The sequence below is a fragment of the Panthera uncia genome (genome assembly GCF_023721935.1).
Source record: "Panthera uncia isolate 11264 chromosome C1 unlocalized genomic scaffold, Puncia_PCG_1.0 HiC_scaffold_4, whole genome shotgun sequence".
In the NCBI taxonomy this organism is placed as follows: Eukaryota; Metazoa; Chordata; class Mammalia; order Carnivora; family Felidae; genus Panthera; species Panthera uncia.
Genome location: NW_026057585.1, coordinates 21028863 through 21047516, shown reverse-complemented (window position 1 = coordinate 21047516; position 18654 = coordinate 21028863). Strand labels below are relative to the sequence as shown.

At 36.1% G+C, this 18654-nt stretch overlaps 1 protein-coding gene across 2 annotated transcripts in view; it reads left to right on the top strand.

Annotated features, from left to right (window-relative positions):
• The window catches only part of AGL (amylo-alpha-1, 6-glucosidase, 4-alpha-glucanotransferase), an 83269-nt gene that overhangs the window by 11839 nt on the left and 52776 nt on the right, over positions 1 to 18654 (top strand). For both annotated transcript variants that reach the window (XM_049616746.1, XM_049616747.1), the window contains exons 3-7: positions 4500 to 4710; positions 5472 to 5638; positions 6470 to 6673; positions 15310 to 15491; positions 15855 to 15966. In XM_049616746.1, coding sequence (XP_049472703.1) covers positions 4500 to 4710; positions 5472 to 5638; positions 6470 to 6673; positions 15310 to 15491; positions 15855 to 15966 — 876 coding nt within the window. The remainder of the gene's footprint in view (positions 1 to 4499; positions 4711 to 5471; positions 5639 to 6469; positions 6674 to 15309; positions 15492 to 15854; positions 15967 to 18654) is intronic.

The window sequence follows — 18654 nt, the reverse complement described above, 5'->3', positions numbered from 1 at the left end:
GCAATATCCCCTGAATTTTCTACCCAATGCCTCATGAATTATGAGTTTTTCCAATCTGGCACTTGATTTTTCTAACCAAGCACTATTCCTGGTCACAGACATGCACTGATCAGTACTCTGCAAAGTGCAGAAGGGAGACCTGCTGCAAATCTCTGGAGTTCTGTCTTTGGGCACTTTTCTCCTCCTCACTAACTACTCTTATCTATAAACTAGCTGCTTTGGTCTCAACAGATTCTTAACTCTATCTTCTCAGCTTAGGAAGTTAGCTGAGCTCTGCCTGGGTTTCTCCTCCTTGTGCCTCAACCTGGACATTCTTTCAAGGTAGTAAGAAGGGGCAGTTATAGGCTTCACATTGTTTATTTTCTGTCTCTTAGGCATCACTGTACTTTGTGGCCTGATGTGTAGGCTTGAAAACTCATATATGTTTTCTGGTTTTTCTTGGTTTCTTCTTTCAAGTTTCAAGGAACAGCATAAATCCAATCCCTGTTATTCATTCCATCTTTGCCAGAAGCAGAAGTCTCAGGTCCTTTACATCTTCTGTTTCCTCTATGTGGAATGCCTTACCGTAGATACCTGTGTCATCAAGGCTGTCACTTCCTCTTTCTGTTTAGCAGTTTTGTATTGAATGCTGGACATTATAAATGTTCTGTTGCCATATCTCTGGATTTTTTTGTCTTCCTTCAAAGGAGTGATGCCCTGACAGCTCTTTCTGCCCATAGGTCCTATCCCTGTGTTTTAATAAAACCACCTTTTTTGTGCCCCCCCCAAAAAAATAGAAGTGATGTCTTTTATTTTGGCATTTACATTATCTGTGGATCAGCTTAATCCTTTTGAGGATTAAGAGAGCCTCTTAACGTGGGGCTCAATCCCATGAATTGTGAGATCATGACCTGAGCCAAAATCAAGAGTCACATGTCCAACCAGCTGAGCCACCCAAGCACCCCCCTTTTGCGGCTGTTTTAAGCTTTGACAGGATAGGTATAGTAGTTTTTACTCTAGGACTATATTAGCCTTGCTACATAAGACATGAATCTTTTGAATACAACAGGTGTTCAACGAAGTCTCTTCACTCTGAAAATTATAATGTCTCCCAGGCCTGAGTTCTGGGAATTGGTCAATTGATAGTTCCTAGTAGTTGTTCTTTGCCCAGCCTCATGGATTCAAACACTACTCGTGTGAGCCTGGTATTCAGGCAGACTCAAGATGACCCTTGGTAATTTTCTAGAGCTTTTTCTTTGCATGGTTTCTTCTGCACCGTACTCTGCCCTGAAAATTATAGTTTCTTCACCATCCTCAAATTCTAATCTCTGTCTCCTCAATTCAGACTACTATTTCTGCTTCCTGTGTCATAGCACAGAAAGTTCTCCTAGTTTAAAGCTAGAGAATTCATTGGAATCACCATTCTCTTTGGCATCACAGTCCTTCACTCCTTATTTCTGAAAACAGTTGTCTCATTTATTTCTTCTAGTTTCTCAGCAGAGGACAAATCTAATACCACTTACTCCATTATGGCCAGAAGCAGACATAATCAGAATGATATAATCAGAGTGATATAATATACAAAGTGATTTAATACACAAGTTAGGTCATGTGACTTCTCTGATCAAAACTGTTCATTGGCTCCTCATTTCATTCAGAGAAGAAACCAAATTCTTACTGTGGCCTACAAGACCATGATCCGGCCCCCCTGTTACCTTTCTTTCCTTGTATTGTACTACTTCTCCCCGAGCTTATTCCAGTCCACACATACTGAGTTTCTTGTTATTTCTGGAATCACCAAGCTTGCTTCCACCCCAAGTCTTCTTGGTTTCCTCTGCTTGGTCAATTCTTTCCATGGACGACCATGAATAGCCATGTGGCTAATAACTCCCTGACTTTTCTCTAGCTCGTCAACTTTTTAATATTAAAAATTGCTACTGCCTCCCCACCATCGCTCCTTTATCCCCATTTTCCTTACACTGCTCTGATTTTTCTTTCTTCTCTTAGCATTTATCCTTCCCTGATATACAGTTGTTTCTTACTTATTTATCATGTTCATTGTTTAATGGCTGCCTTCCCCCTTTAGAACTCAAGCTCCACAAGGGCAGAGATCATTGTCTATTTTGTTTCCTATACATAGTATGCACTCATGACATAATTTTTTATACTTTGTTAGATGTTTCATAAATTGAGCATTAAAAATATAGATATTAGTATGCTTCTTCTCAAAAAGTTTCTTAAGAGGTAAAAAATTCCAGTTTTAAAATTAATAAATCACAGAGATGAAGAGTACAGTGTGGGAAATATAGTCAATAATACTGTAATAACATTGTATGGTGACCACACTTACTGTGGTAAGCACTGGGTAATGTGTAGAATTGTTGAATCACTATGTTGTACACCTGAAAGTAATACAACATTGTATGTCAATTGTTCTTCGAAAATAAATAAAAAGTAAAATAAAATATTTTTTAATTTCCTTAAGCTTAAAGATTATAATCATCAGAACTAAATTTTCCTGCCTTCATTGGTTATTATTGCCCATCATTAATTGAATTGTTATCTTCATGATTAAAATTTCTAAGCCTTATATTTCTTTTTTTATTAGGTTTTTTAATTTTAATTCCATATAGTTAATATACAATGTTATATTAGTTTCAGGTGTACAATAGTGATTCAACAATTCTATACATTACTCAGTGCTCATCATAAGTATACTGTTATTTGCTTTATATTTCTAACAGACTTTACTGTAGTCAGAATTTTCACATTCTGGTATCAAGATATAAAATCTTCCCAGAATCAACCGTAATTTTATTTTATAGTAAAATTATGACTATAATGTGTTAATTTTTTTTTTTGCCTCCCATGGCAAAATACTTGCAATACATTATAGATGTCTCAGATACATTTTAATAGAAATAGCCTAACTTAGGCAAAACTGGGAATGTTTTGGCCCTCAGAATTCCAAAAAATACTTAAATACTAAAACATGAGGATGCAAACTAGTGTAGACATGGTGGAAAACAGTATGGAGGCTCCTCAAAAAATGAAAAATAGAACTACCATATGATCCAGAATTCCTCTACTGAATATTTACCCAAAGAATATAAAAACACTAATTTGAAAAGATTCATGCACACGTATATTTATTGTAGCACTATTTACAGTAGCCAAATTATGGAAGCAGCCCAAGTGTCCATCAATAGATTGATAAGGAAGATACGGTATATAATGAAATATTACTCAACCATTAAAAGTAACAAAATTTTGCCATTTGCAACAACATGGATGGATCTAGAGAATATAATCTAAGTGAAATAAGTCAGTCAGAGAAAGACAAATACCATGTGATTTCACTCTATGTGGTATTTAAGAAGCATAACAAAGAAAAAAAGAGACAAATTAAAAACAGATTCTTAAGTACAGAGAACAAATTGATGGTTATTAGAGTGAAGGTGGGTAAGGGGATGGGTGAAATAGGTGAAGGGGATTAAGAATACATGGGGCACCTGGATGGTTCAGTTGGTTGAGCATCCGACTCTTGGTTCTGGTTCAGGTCATAATCTCGCAGTCATGGGATCGAGCTCTGCATCAGGCTCCATGTTGAGCATGGAGCTTGCTTGACCCTCTCTCTCCCTCTCTCTCTCTGCCCTTCCCCTACTTGCTCTCTCAGTCTCTGCCTCTCTCTCAAAATAAATAAACTTTAAAAAATATATTTTAGGGGCGCCTGGGTGGCTCAGTTGGTTAAGCGTCCGACTTCAGCTCAGGTCACGATCTCGTGATCCGTGAGTTCCAGCCCCACGTCAGGCTCTGGGCTGATGGCTCAGAGCCTGGAGCCTGTTTCAGATTCTGTGTCTCCCTCTCTCTGCCCCTCCCCCGTTCATGCTCTGTCTGTCTCTGTCTCAAAAATAAATAAACGTTAAAAAAAATTTTTTAAATATATATATATATTTTAAAAAATGCACTTATCATGATGAGCAATGAGTAATATATAGAATTGTTGAATCACTATATTGTACATGTGAAAATAATGTAACACTGTATGTTAACTGTTCTGGAATTAGAAAGATTTCAAGTTCGGTAAAATTTCATTTGTTTTTCACTTTAAAGCTATCCTAATTTTCTAAAAGTACTCTCAATAAACTTGAAGACATGTTATTAAAAAGGAAAAAAAAAAAAGAACTTGCATATCCCAAAGTAGCCATGCAAATAGGAATCAATTTCCAGGAAGAGAGGAGAGGGACAATACAGAGCAGACAGTTCTGTGTTGTATACTGTATGTTAAAATATACAATTCAGCTAAATTAGATTGCAGAATAGTTCCAAAACCAGCAGTGTTGTATATTAGCATATATATATTATATAATATATAATATGTATATATATTATATAATATATATATTTAAAACATAGTTGAGAAACCATAGTTTTTGTAAAACCTTAACTAAATCATTTATTTATTAATGTGGTAATTTAAATTCTTACAATGAGTTTATTGAAATGTGCTTTTTGTTTAGGGTTTGAACTACAGTTCCGACTAGGCCCCACTTTACAGGGAAAAGCAGTTACTGTATTTACAAATTACCCATTTCCTGGAGAACCATTTAATCGAGAAAAATTCCGTTCCCTGGAATGGGAAAATCCAACAGAAAGAGAAGATGATTCTGATAAATACTGTAAACTTAATCTTCAGCAAGCTGGATCATTTCAGTATTACTTCCTTCAAGGGTAAGTCAGGTGTCCTATATGTTGGGGGAGAAAAAGTTAATTCATTCTATCTAGTTAAATTATCTAGCTTGTAAAAAAAAGTTAATATATAAACCATGGACTGCAATTTTTTACAGGATTTTTTGAGATGCAAATAGAATATGGTTCTTCAGTTCCTAGGAAGCAATTGTAAGACTCATTGCAGATTCAATTTTTTTTTTTTAAGTAACCACTTGAATAGTCTTTTCATATAACTTCATTATAAGATGCTATTTGCTTGAGTGTCCTTGTTATTACTGATAGGTATGCTTATTTTTCCTTAATGCAACATTACTAGATATTATACATACTATGTCATTATGTAGAGATTGGAAAAAGGATAAAACAAGGCTTTTCCATTGAGTTTCATTGCAACTTTTTAAATGATTTTATGTGCTTAGAAATATATTTAAAAAAATTTTTTTTAATGTTTTATTTATTTTTAAGACAGAGAGAGACAGAGTATGAGTGGGGATGGGGCAAAGAGGGAGACACAGAATCTGAAGCAGGCTCCAGGCTCTGAGCTGTCAGCACAGAGCCCAATGCGGGGCTCAAACTCATGAATTGTGAGATCATGACCTGAGCCGAAGTTGGCCGCTTAACCAACTGAGCCACCCAGGTGCCTCTAGAAACACATATTAAAATGGGACAATTCACCTTCCCATTAGAGAGTCAGACTATATTAGATGAGGATTTTTTTTCCTATCATTAATTGAGAAGTTCTTGTTTTGTTTTTTCCTTAGAAATGAAAAAAGTGGTGGGGGTTACATAGTTGTGGATCCTATTTTACATGTTGGTGCTGACAATCACGTGTTACCCTTGGACTGTGTTACTCTTCAGACATTTTTAGCTAAGTGTATGGGACCCTTTGATGAATGGGAAAGCAGACTTAGGGTTGCAAAAGAATCAGGTAATGTCAGCTATCTTTCCTTTCTTTCTTAAAATAAATGTAATTATCCTCTGTGATATAGATTTCAAGAGCTTTGATTCTCCTTTTAATTTTGTTTCTTAGTATATTTAGTAATAGAAATAGATAGAATCATATAAAGTTGTTAAGACTTAACCATTTTTAACCTGCAAAAATAGCAAATTATATGGTTCAACTTAGAAAATTAAGGAACTCTAATAATAAAATGAGATCATTATTGTATCTAAGACTTTACTTTGACATAGAAAAATTAGTAGTAAACTATTAAAATGTTTTGGAACATGTATTATCATTGTATATAATTTTAATTCAACATTGATTAACTGTCTTCCATGTGGAAGGTGTGTGCTGCCATACATACTGAAGAGTAATATTTTTTACTTTCAAACTGAATATAATATGAAGAAAGAGATGAGAAACTTATTGACATAACTGAAACAGAACACAAGACAGTGGAACATTAAAAGTGGGAGCAAGACATGCTAATATACTTGTATTTCTCTACATGTAAATATATCCATCCAACAAATATAAATTGAACCCTTAATAGTAACTAGGCACTGTGTACGATTTTTTCAAGTGCATTATTTCACTATCTCTGTCTTATATATCCTGAAAGATTTAAGTAGACTTGCTTGAAGTCACTTATGGTATAGCTAAGATTTGAACCCTAGTCTTTGATTCCTTTTCTAGTTACATGGTTGCCTTGCTATTTGAAACTACTTAAGGGAAGTCTAAACTTATATTTTGCTTAGTTTTAGTTTGTTCGTTTGTTTTCTTACAGTGGTCTTTGTTTATTTTCTTGCATTGCAGGTTACAACATGATTCATTTTACCCCTTTACAGACTCTTGGACTATCTAGGTCATGCTACTCCCTAGCTAACCAGTTAGAATTCAGTCCTGACTTTTCAAGACCTAATAAAAAGTATACCTGGAATGATGTTGGACAGCTAGTGGAAAAATTGAAAAAGGAATGGAATATTCTTTGTATTACTGACGTTGTCTACAACCATACTGGTATGAGCTTAATTAACTACCTCCATTAATTTTGATGAGAATATTATATTCTGATTATTTTATTTCTTGCTGTTTTATGTAACATAAAATTTGAAAACAATGATATATAGGTGTCCTTCAATTTAAAAATCACTTTATATAGTATCACTTTTTTTCTTTCAGAGAAAATAAGTGTTAGTTGAAGGTATATCAATACATAGTTATTTTGCATGTGATGATTATAAAAACAGGAGAGTGATCATAGAAGGGACATTTGATCACATATTTCAACTTTCATTATTAATACTTTGCAGACCAACTTGTGAATCCCATACAGCAGTAGCTCTGGTACTATAGTATATATTTGAAAAAACTGAATGACTATTTAAGGAGAAAATTATTGGTAAACTCTTAGAAGTTAAATCTAAAAATTATACCTTTTACATGTTAAAAGGGCTTATTAAAGTTAATCTGTTTGGATCTCAAGATTCTTTACCAGTATACAATTCCATAAAATGTATCAGAACTTCCCAACTGGCGATCCTCAGGGAGATGATTCCTCCTGTCACCTGTCAGACAGCTGGGCCTGGAGAAGCCACTGACCATGATCAGCTTTCAATTTAACGCACTGTACCTTGCAAACATTATCTCCTCTGTGTGCCACAGTGAAAACTTCCTAATATCTTAGAAATCAGTATTCTTCACTTGAAAATTTGACATTATTGATAATTGCTTTAACATCTATAATATTATTCACATCAAGTTTATCAAAGTACATAATGACATTATATGAGTTTAGGATATGGCATATGCAGCTGTAACAGAGACAAAAATATAGTGACTTAACTCTGAAACTGTATTTATTTCCTATAAAAGATTAGATAGACATCCCAAGACTGCTGTGGTAGCTCAGTGGTGATGGGGAACTAGGTTCTTTCTCTCATGCTGCTCTCTCTCCAATAGTTTGCTTCCAACTCTTAATCAAATATGGCTGCTCCAGCTCCCAGTATCACCTCTACCTAGTGGAAATGAAGAAGGGAAGTCATGACTTTAAGGGCATGGTCTGGTGTGTGTGTGTGTATGTGATATAAGATATATATCTATAATTCCACAATAAATATATGTGATATATATGTGTATATATATATATGTATTTTCTCATATTTATCAGACAGGATTCTGTCTCTTGTCACACCTTGCAATGTAGTCTGTCAGCCATGTGTACAGCTGAACCTTGGGAATTCTGTTACTAAAGGAACAAAGGGAGAAAAAAATTGGAGTATAGTAACAGTCTCTATTAGAGACTATTTCTGAAGCCTTTGAGAGATTCTATGCAACATAAAAGAAGTAAACTTTGCTTCAGCCCTAAATTGGAAAGTGTTGCAAATTATAATGTGCTTTTTGTGAAATAGGTTTTCATTAAAAAATTACTGTCCGGGGGAGTCGACTTCCAGAGATTGGCAGTGTGAGGGCTTTAGAGTTCTGTACCCAGCAAAACAACTGGTAAAAATTATTTTTTAAAAGAACTGTTTAAAGTCTTTGAAAATTGTTCTAAGGGAATTCAGCATATGGAAAAGCATTTATGCAAGAAAATCTCCTAAATCTCAATAAAAGCAGTGATAATCTGTGACATTTGAACCAGGACCTGCTTCTCCCTGCCCCAGTTCAGAATGATGATAGATCTACTCCTGGCATGTGCAGGTGGGAACACAAGGTTCCTTTTCTCTCCAGCTCCCAGTTAAATGTGCAGACTTCCAACATTTCTTATGTCCCTCCCAACTGTAGCACTCTGTTGTAGAAATTCCGTTGTGAGCAAGAGCACCTGAGATGTCCCTTCCTTCATCCAACCCCTACTCATGGAGGGAAAGCTCTACCCCGTGCATGGCAGAGCAAGAATACTGGGCCCTAGTTGCCCTTGTCCCAGTTTGCTTGTGCAGTGGAGCTTCCACACCTAGAGAGGTAAGCCAAAAAAACCAGCTGTGGAGCAGTGACACAGGTATTCTGCCCAGGGGAAGAGATGTGCAGTAAGAACAGAGTAAGAACGAAATTGACTTTATTGGTACATAGCATGGGACACTGTTGAAAACAATGGAGACTTTGGTGGTAAACAAGAGAAGGCTGGTATCATCTTGAGAGCAACATACTAAACCATAGGCCAGCTAAGTGGTCTAACCGAAAGAACCAGAGAAAGAGGCAGCTAAGAACAGCCCTCCAAGAGTCCTACAAGTCTCAAAGACTGGCCTCAGAGACTACCCCTGCCGAGGGGCCCAAATTTAATTGGATCATATTGTGGAGCAATTTATGCTTCAGCATATTATCAAAAATAATAGCACAAAAGAGTAACAGCTAAGTGTGATTCCAGTGGATGCAAGCAGCTTAACAGAGTTCAGGGAAGGAGACAGTTGAGAGAGCCCTGCTAAAAACCACCGACATCCCAGACTGAATGCAGATGGCCAAGGCTGCGCCCTCTAAGCGGCAACATCCGTGGCTGCTCACCGTGGGGGAAATAGACTTCACTGAAATAGTACGGCCAAGTTACAAACAAGCAACCAACAAGACCTGGAAGGAATGGGCTCAATATCCAGAGTTGCTGCAATACATTATCTAAATTGCCCAATTTGCAACAAAAAATTGAGACATGCAAAGAAACAGCAAATGTGACCCATACGCAAGAAAAAAGCAAGCGACAGAAATCGCCTTTGCAAAGTCCTAGATGTCATGCTTAGTCAGCATAGAGTTCAAAGCAATTATTATAAATGTATTTAAAGAATTAAGGGAAACCAGCTTATAGCTGTAAAGGAGAGTATATGATAGTATCAAATGGAAAATATAAGTAAATGGAAAATATTTTTAAATAACAAATGGGAATTCTGGAGTCGAAAAGTAAATTAAAAATTCACTAGAGGTGTTCAGCAGTATATTTGAGGTGACAGAGTAAAGGATCAGTGAACAGAGTTTATACATTTTGAAGAACTGAAGAAAAATAAAAATGAACAGAGTTTCAGTAAAATGTGGGCCATGTTGAAGCACACCACATCATAGAAATGAAATGCCGGAAGGAAAAGAAAGAAAAGAATAGAAAAAACACCTCAAGTAATGGCTGAAAACTTCCCCACCTTTAAAATTTGATTAAAAACAAACAAACAAACAAACATGAATCTACACATCCCAAAGCTCAGTGAACTTTAAGTAACATAAACACAAAAGTAGCCACACTCAACCACATCTTAGTAAAAAAACATTTTAAAGCCAAAGATCCAGGGAATTTTGAAAGTAATGCATACCTTGTTTTATTGTGCTTTACTTTGCTGCAAGTCTATTGATGCCATTTTTCCAATAGCATTTGCTCACTTCTCATGTCTCTGTGTCACATTTTGGTAATTTTCACAATATTTCAAACTTTTCCTTATTATATTTGTTATGATGATCTGTGATTCGTGATTATGACTTACTGAAAGCTCAGATAATAGTTAGCACTTTTTAGCATCAAGGTATTTTTTATTTAAGGGATGTACATTGTTTTTATAAGATATACTGCTATTGCACACTTAATAGACTACAGTATGGTATAAACATAACATTTGGGGGCACCTGGGTGGCTCAGTTAGTTGATCATCTGACTCTTAATTTTGGCTCAGGTCATGATCCCAGGGTCATGGGATCAAGCCCCATGTCAGGCTCAAGGCTGAGTGTGGATCTCCCTCTACCCTTCTCCCCTGCTTTCTCTCTCTCTCTTTCTCTCTCTCTCTGTCTCTTCCTCTCTCCCTCCCTCCCTCCCTCCCTCTTTAAAAAAAATAAATAACTTTTATGTGCATTAGGAAACAACAAAAAAGTTGTTTGACTTGCTTTATTGTGATTTTCACTATATTGCGATGCTCTGGATCCAAATCCACAGTATCTCTGAGGTGTGCCTGTATCTTGAAAGACAGAGGTTGTCAAAGTTATTTGAAAAAACAAGACCCAACCATATGCTGCCTACAGGCAACACACTTTCTTTTTTATCTTTTGAATTATTTATTTATTATTGTTATATCTCCATTGTTAGCAGATCCGATGATAAAATTGACACATGGTTTATGTGTCAATAAATATTTCATTCTTTATACAAAATGCAAACATTACATTTTTTCACACTTTAGATTCAAAGATACAAATAGGTTGACAGTAAAAAGATCAATAAAGACTTATCAAGGGCTGGGAGCTTGGAGGTTCTCTTTCTGCTTGTTCCAGAGACAGCACAGCCTTGGGCATACATATGATCTTGCAGATTGCCAGAGGTGAATGTGATTTTATTTTGAAGCCTGGCTTCCCAGTATTTACCCTGGGTCACAGTAGTTTAGTGTTCACTCCATGTTTGGTTAGAGGTTGTGTTTAAGTCCCTTTTGCCAGTGAGTTGTCCTGTGTTGATGGGTCTGTATGGGATTATGGAATGTTTTCAGGTCTTTCCCATGTCCTGTTAGAATTGCTTCTGAGTGGGTGCAGCCTAGTGCACACACCCAGCCTTCTCAACCCCCAGTGTTTCCTGTGATCCCAGGAGGGCTGTCCTCTGCTTTCTCTTTCCTTGGTTCTCTCTATTAAATTTCTGTTTTGTTTGCTATGATTTTTTTTTTTTTATCATGGAGCTACCAGTATTCTCTTAACTACTCTCTACCAATGTCTTCGTTATTTTCAACAACACCTTAGGCATGAAGTTCTTCACTCATTGTTCCAAATAAAGTCAGTCCTTTCAGGCAGAGCCTTTCATCCTCATGAACTGTCTTTCTCCCCAAGCAAAACACTTGTGCTACTGCTCCAGAGCTGGGGATGAGACCACTTTTCCCCAAGTGCCATCTCATTCTGGGGACACTTGAGGCAGGAGATAGCAGTCCCTGGTCTTCTCAGTTGCCCCCCCCCCATATGGAATCTTCACCCTCCAAGTGAGCTCCAGCTCCCAGGAGGCAGTTGGAGTCCCAATATTCTTGGCCTCCCGCAGCTGGGTAGAACATCCACCCTACAGGTGGGGACTAGGTGGAGGAAGGGAGCCAAGATTTTCTCTGCCTGCCTACTTGGAATGGAGCTTCTACAAAATAGGGTTGGAGGGAGTGAGAAACACAGGCAGCCTGCCTCCCCCAGCGTGAAACTGTAACCCCAGACTGGGAGTTGTGGAAAGGGGGAGTCTCCATGTTGGCCATGCCTTCCCGGAGTAGAGCACCTGGCATACAGCTTCCATTAACACGTGGCTGGTTGGGAGAGTTAAGGGAGAAGGTTGTAGTTCACATGCCACAGACTGTTGCTATTCTTGCCAAGATTTGGTAGATTTTCTTAAATAAATGTTTCTCCATATGCTGAAAGCCCTTAGGACAATTTCCAGAGACTGTAAATGATTATATTTTATAATTTTTGCTATTTAAATTGTGGTTTTGCTCCAGAGAATGTCTGCTAAGTTCCTCACTGCACCACTCTAGAAATCCATGTTTCATTTTTGATTTTGATACATATTAAGATGTAGTTTGGTTTGACCTCTCTTTCAGGTGGAATTAATGTTTAGAATTCCTTCATTTTACAGTTGATTTTCTTTCAAAAAATTGAGATAAGTAACAAAGTTTCAGGATTTTACCATTTAAAAAATTAGGGTAGCCTTAATATTCTTAATAAATGAAAATCCTAACTAGATATAATCATCATTACATTTTTCTCCTACATCTTGAATTCTAATAATATGATGATGAATCTAGGGAAACGCAGCTTGATTCATAATTAAATAACTATTAATTTAACTTACTGCGACATCTCTGTTTCTTATATATCCTGTCTCCATCCAAGTGTTTATTATGGATATAAATAAATAATAAGTAAGTAAATTATGTACCACATTATTTACTAAATAAATGAAACTAAAAATAATGATTTTTAAACTCTGCAAGGATTGTAATGGTGCTCAGCTGAGTGAATGAGGTATGAACACATTCATCTCAGCAGAAGAACAGAGTGGTTAAGACTGCAGGGTCTGAAGAATCTTGCCCAAGTACTTTCCTGGCTGTATGACTTTGAGTTACTTATCTCTCTGTGCCTCAGTTCTTCCCCTGGTAAAGGAACATAACTGTATGCCCTACATTATGCTATAGGACATGAGGATTAATAAGTTAGTGCATATAGCTGCTTAGAACAGTTCCTGGCATATGGTAGGTATTCAGTAGTTGTTACTACTGTTTATTTCATGTACATTAACCACTCATGCTTCTCTGTGAATTCGGGGTCATTACTCTATTTTAAAGATGAAACAAAATATGTATAACTTTTATTTGTTTATTTAAAAATTAAAACACATATTCTTTAATGTTGCAAATACTTGGAATACCTTGCAGAACTCCTCTTGTTCTGATCCTAAACTTACTGATACAAATGAATGATAAGATGTAAGCTCCATCCTTGTACTCTCAGTGTGTTTCTTTTTAGCAATTTCTGAGCCTGGCTTTTATCAGTCTTACCAAAACGACAAATCTTATCAACCATTCAAGATTAGCTATCCAAAGAGGTTGCCTGTGAGAGAACTGAATTTTATTCTGTCAGAATTGTCTAAGCAGAATAAAATCAAACAAACAAATAAACAAAAAAACCCACCTCTCTAGAATGAAAAAGCTCCATGAGCACAGGAGCCTTGCTCACTTTTGCCACATAATATCCATCTCCCAAAACAGTGCCTAAGATATATCACATTTTAAGTGTAGATATATGCAGAGACATGAATGGATTTTGAGTTACTATGCTGTCCTCTGGCAGTGCTACCCATCAAGTGCCTGCGTAGATGTGCCTGGGCCTTGGCCGGAGCTGGACAGGTTTGAGATGTGGGTATTAAGACGAGTGGCTGTGATGAGGAAGGGCATGTTTAGAGAAAGAGAAGGACTAAGATGTAATGAACCTCCCACGAAGTTTAATAAACATGAGAAGAGGGGCACCTAGGTGACTCAGTCAGTTAAGCATCTGACTCTAGCTCAGGTCATGATCTCATGGTTCGTGGGTTCAAGCCCCACGTTGGGCTCTGTGCTGACAGCTCAGAGCCTGGTTCAGATTCTGTGTCTCCTTGTCTCTCTGCCCCTCCACCAATTGTGCTCTCTCTTGCTCTCGCTCTCTCTCTCTGAAAAATAAAAAATTTAAGAAAAAAAATTAAGAGAAGAGCCAAAAGAGAGGAGGAAAAATAAAAAAACACCAAGATAATGATACCTTTTGTAAATCAGGGAAGAGGTGTTTTATAAATCAGTGAAGGACTAATCAATAATGGCAGATGTTATAGAGGTTAAACTGATGAAGTTGAGCAAGTAGCACTGAATTTCATGATTGGGAGGCTTAGAGTAATCTCAGTGGAGTGATGGATGCAGAAGCAGATTAAAGTGGGAAAAGGAACAAGACTGTGGGGAGACAGTGGAAGCAGATACAGATTGGATTTCCTAGACATTTGATCTTGATATTAACAGACTCAGAAGTCATAGAAATAACTGAGTTTGGATAGAATGTGTATTTGTATTCTTAGCCTTAGGGAGATACAATCATATTTAAAGACCCAGAGGAAGAAACCACACCTCCCTCCTCCCCAAAAATACAAGAAGAAATGATTGTATAGGAAAAAAAGGTGCAAATGACATTTTGAATTCTAAAGATTGGTAGTATAGAACTAGAGCTTAGGTGAGGCCAAAGAAGGGCCCTCTCATTCAAGAGACTAAAGAAGAGAGGCATCTGGGGAAAAGGGAGATGGATATTCTAGAACCTGTCACCGAGCAGCCTAAACCAGAGTGAAGATTTAGGTAACTTTCTGCTTTAACAAGGACAGTGAACTTGAAATTGGGTGGAAGCCCTATCTGTCTTACAGGGAAATATTGTTTTCAGGCTTATAAGGAACATTCCAAAAAATAGTTGACTCAAGGACCATCAAAATGGGCTGAGGACAAGACCCTTCTTAACTCCCACAATAGTAAACGTGTTATTAGAAGGGTGTTAATAAGTTAATGTTGCATCTTACAATTAAAAATTCTTACAACAGAAAAAAAAAAAGGTATGGTGAAGTAGATGACAGGATACCACAACCAACAAAAAAAAAAATGTTTTTCAAATTGCAGTATCATAAATTACTATAAATATTTAAGTTAATATCAAATATTTAATATAAAACATAACATTAATATGTAATATATAATTTCTATAATATATTTAAATATTGTTTCTAATATATAAGAAAATCAGTGGTGGGGGCACTTGGGTGACTCAATCAGTTAAACGTCCAATCTTGATCACAGCTCAGGTCTTGATCTCAGGGTTGTGAGTTCAGGCCCCGCATTGAGCTCCACGCTAGGCGTGAAGCCTACTTGGAAAGAGAGAGAGAGAGAGAGAGAGAGAGAGAGAGAGAGAGAGAGAAAGAAAGAAAGAAAAAAAGAAAGGAAGGAAGGAAGGAAGAAAGAAAAAAAAAAAGAAAGGGCAAGCAAAGAAAAGAAAGGGAGAGGGAGAGAGGAAGGAAGAGAAAGAGGGGAGGGAGGAAGGAATAAAGAAAGGTGGGAGGGAGGAAGGAAAGGAAGGAAGGAAGGAAACGAGTAGTGGATATTGATATTTTATTTCATCTTAAAACTTAACATAGATACCAACTTGAGTTTAATTACAAGATGTTCTTTTATGTTTCCTTTTTCTTTAAGCTGCTAATAGTAAATGGATCCACGAACATCCAGAAAGTGCATATAACCTTGTAAATTCTCCACACTTAAAACCTGCCTGGGTCTTAGACAGAGCACTGTGGCATTTATCCTGTGACGTTGCAGAAGGGAAATACAAAGAAAAAGGAGTACCTGCTTTGATTGAAAATGATCATCAAATGAATGTCAGTATGTATAGAGGAGTACCACACTAAAACAGAATAACAGAGTTTCTTTTTGTTAAATATAATTTGTCAAATTGGCTTACATACAACACCCAGTGCTCATCCCAACAAGGGCCCTCCTCAATGCCCATCACCCATTTTCCCTCTTCCCCACCACTCCCCGCCCCCCATCCACCCTCAGTTTGTTCTCTGTATTTAAGAGTCTCATGTGGTTTGCCTCCCTTCCTCTCTCAGAATAACAGAATTTCTAAAGTACAAATTAAATATATGGTTGAAAATTACTTAGAGTCTATCTTTATTATGGTAAATATGTTTTGTGAAAAGATTTTGAATATATTTTTTTCAACTATTGAAATTTTTCAGTGCATTCGAAAAATAATTTGGGAGGATATTTTTCCAAAGATTCAACTCTGGGAATTTTTCCAAGTGGACGTTCACAAAGCAGTTGAGCAATTTAGAGGACTTCTTACACAAGGTAAGTGATATACATTAGAATGTTCCTAGCAATTTAAAAAAAAATTATTACTCTTAAAGGGATAGCTCTTCTTTTCTAAGGTTAAGACATTATTAAATCTGTTATCATTATATGATATTTGTGCTACTATAAACTGATTGTGGAAGCTGAGAGTTAGCAGAGACATCTAAAGAGTATGTCATAATAATACATAACATAATAATTTCTCTTGGGGACTGTTTCTTACTATTGGTTCCTTAGCACAGTGCTCAGAATATAATAGAGCTCAGTATATGTTTGTTAAATACATGAATGGGAAGGGGGTAGAGCAGATTATTTCAGCTGCCGAAAGCTCAAAACAGGCTTTGAAACAGAGAAATGTAGTGTTCTGTTGGCTAAAGTAGAAATCTTAACTGAGGTAGAAGGGCTTCCAGCTGATGGGGCCCACCATTAAGGCTACCTACCCACTAGTAAGACTGACCCAGATAATAGCAAGGAGCAGATCTTCAGTTCAGGACATAACTAAACTAAAGAAGTGAATCATTGTGTCCCTGACAAAGGAGGGGAGTAAAAGGCTCAAAGGGTTTTGAGGAGGCAAATTAGAGAGAAATATCATAAAGATGTATCTACAATTAGTGTAGGACAGCCTAACAGCAAGGATATTGCTGGCTCTTAAAATAAGAAATTCTCTTCCTCATCTAGAATCTAGAGCTAGAATAATACCCAGAAATACTACTTTCAAAGGAGAAGTCAGGGGGCACCTGGGGGGCTCAGTTGGTTGAGCGACTGACTCTTGATTTTAGCTCAGGTCATGATCCCAGGGTCATGGAATCAAGCCCTGTGTAAGACTCCATGCTGAGAGTGGAGCCTGCGTGGGATTCTCTCTCTGTACCTCTGCCTCTCTTTCCAGCTCACGCTCTCTTTCTCTCTCAAATAAAATAAAATAAAATAAAATAAAATAAAATAAAATAAAGAAATGAAATGAAATAAAATAAAATAAAATAAAATAAAATAAAATCCATTTCCTCTTAACACCAAAAAAGGAAAAGTCCGTATTACTTGAGGTCTAGAAACTTAAGGTCAGATTCACACTTCAGCTTTCCCAATTGTGTAACATCTTGATACATGAAATTTTTATATTAACTTTTCTTCATGTTTCATTTCACTAAAAGGCCTCTATCTTCTCTTCCCTCTGATATTTATAAGCTGTATTATTTAAATGCAATAGTGTGTACTCATAGTAAAGAAAAAACAAACAGTACAAAAATACAATTAAAAAAATGTGTGACTCCTTCTCCCTCAGAACTCAATTCTTAGAGGGAACTATGTACCAATTAATAGTTTTTGTGTCTCTTTTCAGACTCTTCTTGAAAGGAATTAAAATTTTATATACATTTTTTATAATTGTGTATGTATAAATTAAATATATGTTTTATATCTCTTATACACACACAGAAGACTACAGCTTACAGACTGTTTAAACAGTGAAGTTCTTTAGCCTTTTCAATAAATTATTTCCAGTTTTTTCATCATTCTTTCATTCATTTAATACTTATCTTTTGAACCACCTACTACATACTAGGTACTCTTCCCGGCATGAGGATTCAGTGGTGAACACAGCAAGCCCTTACTTTAGTAGAACTTATATCCTTATAAGCAGTATTGTAGAAAATATATCCTTGTATGTGTTTTTACTTATGTGAATAAATCTGCAGAATAAGTTGTTAGACACAGAATTTCTGGGTCAAAGAGTTTACAAATTTAATGATAAATTTACAATAGATACTGTCCAGTTGCTTTTCAACACAAGTTGTACTAATTTACATCATCACTAAATATACCCTCACCAACAAGATACCATTAATCTTTATAATCTTTGTCAATTGGACAAAACACTCCTTATTTTAATTTGCAGCTTTTTGCTCATTAGTGAAGTATCTTTTCACATGTTACTTTACCATTTTTCCATTAATTGTATATGAATGTTCTTTCCCTATTTTTCTGTTAGGTTGGGGTTATTTGACATTTTCACATTGACTTATTATTATTGGTGATTCCTTATTATACTGGCCTCACATATGCCCTCCTAGTATGCTGTTGACCCTTTAACTCTTGATTTATGGAGGTATTTTTTTCAGTATAGTCAAATTTGTCAGTCTTGTCTTTTATGGCTTCTGATTTCACATCATGCTGAGAAAAATCCTTCCATCAACATTGTTTTATTCTAATAATCTTATTTATATTTTACATTTAAATGTTCAATACACCTGTAATTTATTTTTGTATATTATATAAGGTATTTATTTTTATTCAGAAAATGATATTGAATTTATAATCCATCCTTTTTTACTGATTTGTAGTACCACCATAAATCCTTCATAGTGTAGTCATATGCGAAATATATATAGGTTTGTTATCTATACTATTACAGTGATCTTTTATTCACTCTATCAATATTGAAGACTGTTTTATCATTTACACTGATTGTGTAGCTTTTTCTTTTTTTTCAAACACTTCTTGGCAGTTTTCATATGGTTACTCTTTTTTAATTTAATTTAATTTAATTTTAATTTGTATATAGTGCAACAATGATTTGGGGAGTAGATTCCTTAATGCCCCTTACCCATTTAGCCCATCCCCTCCCCAAACCCTTCCAATAACCCTCTGTTTGTTCTCCATATTTAAGAGTCTCTTATGTTTTGTACCCCT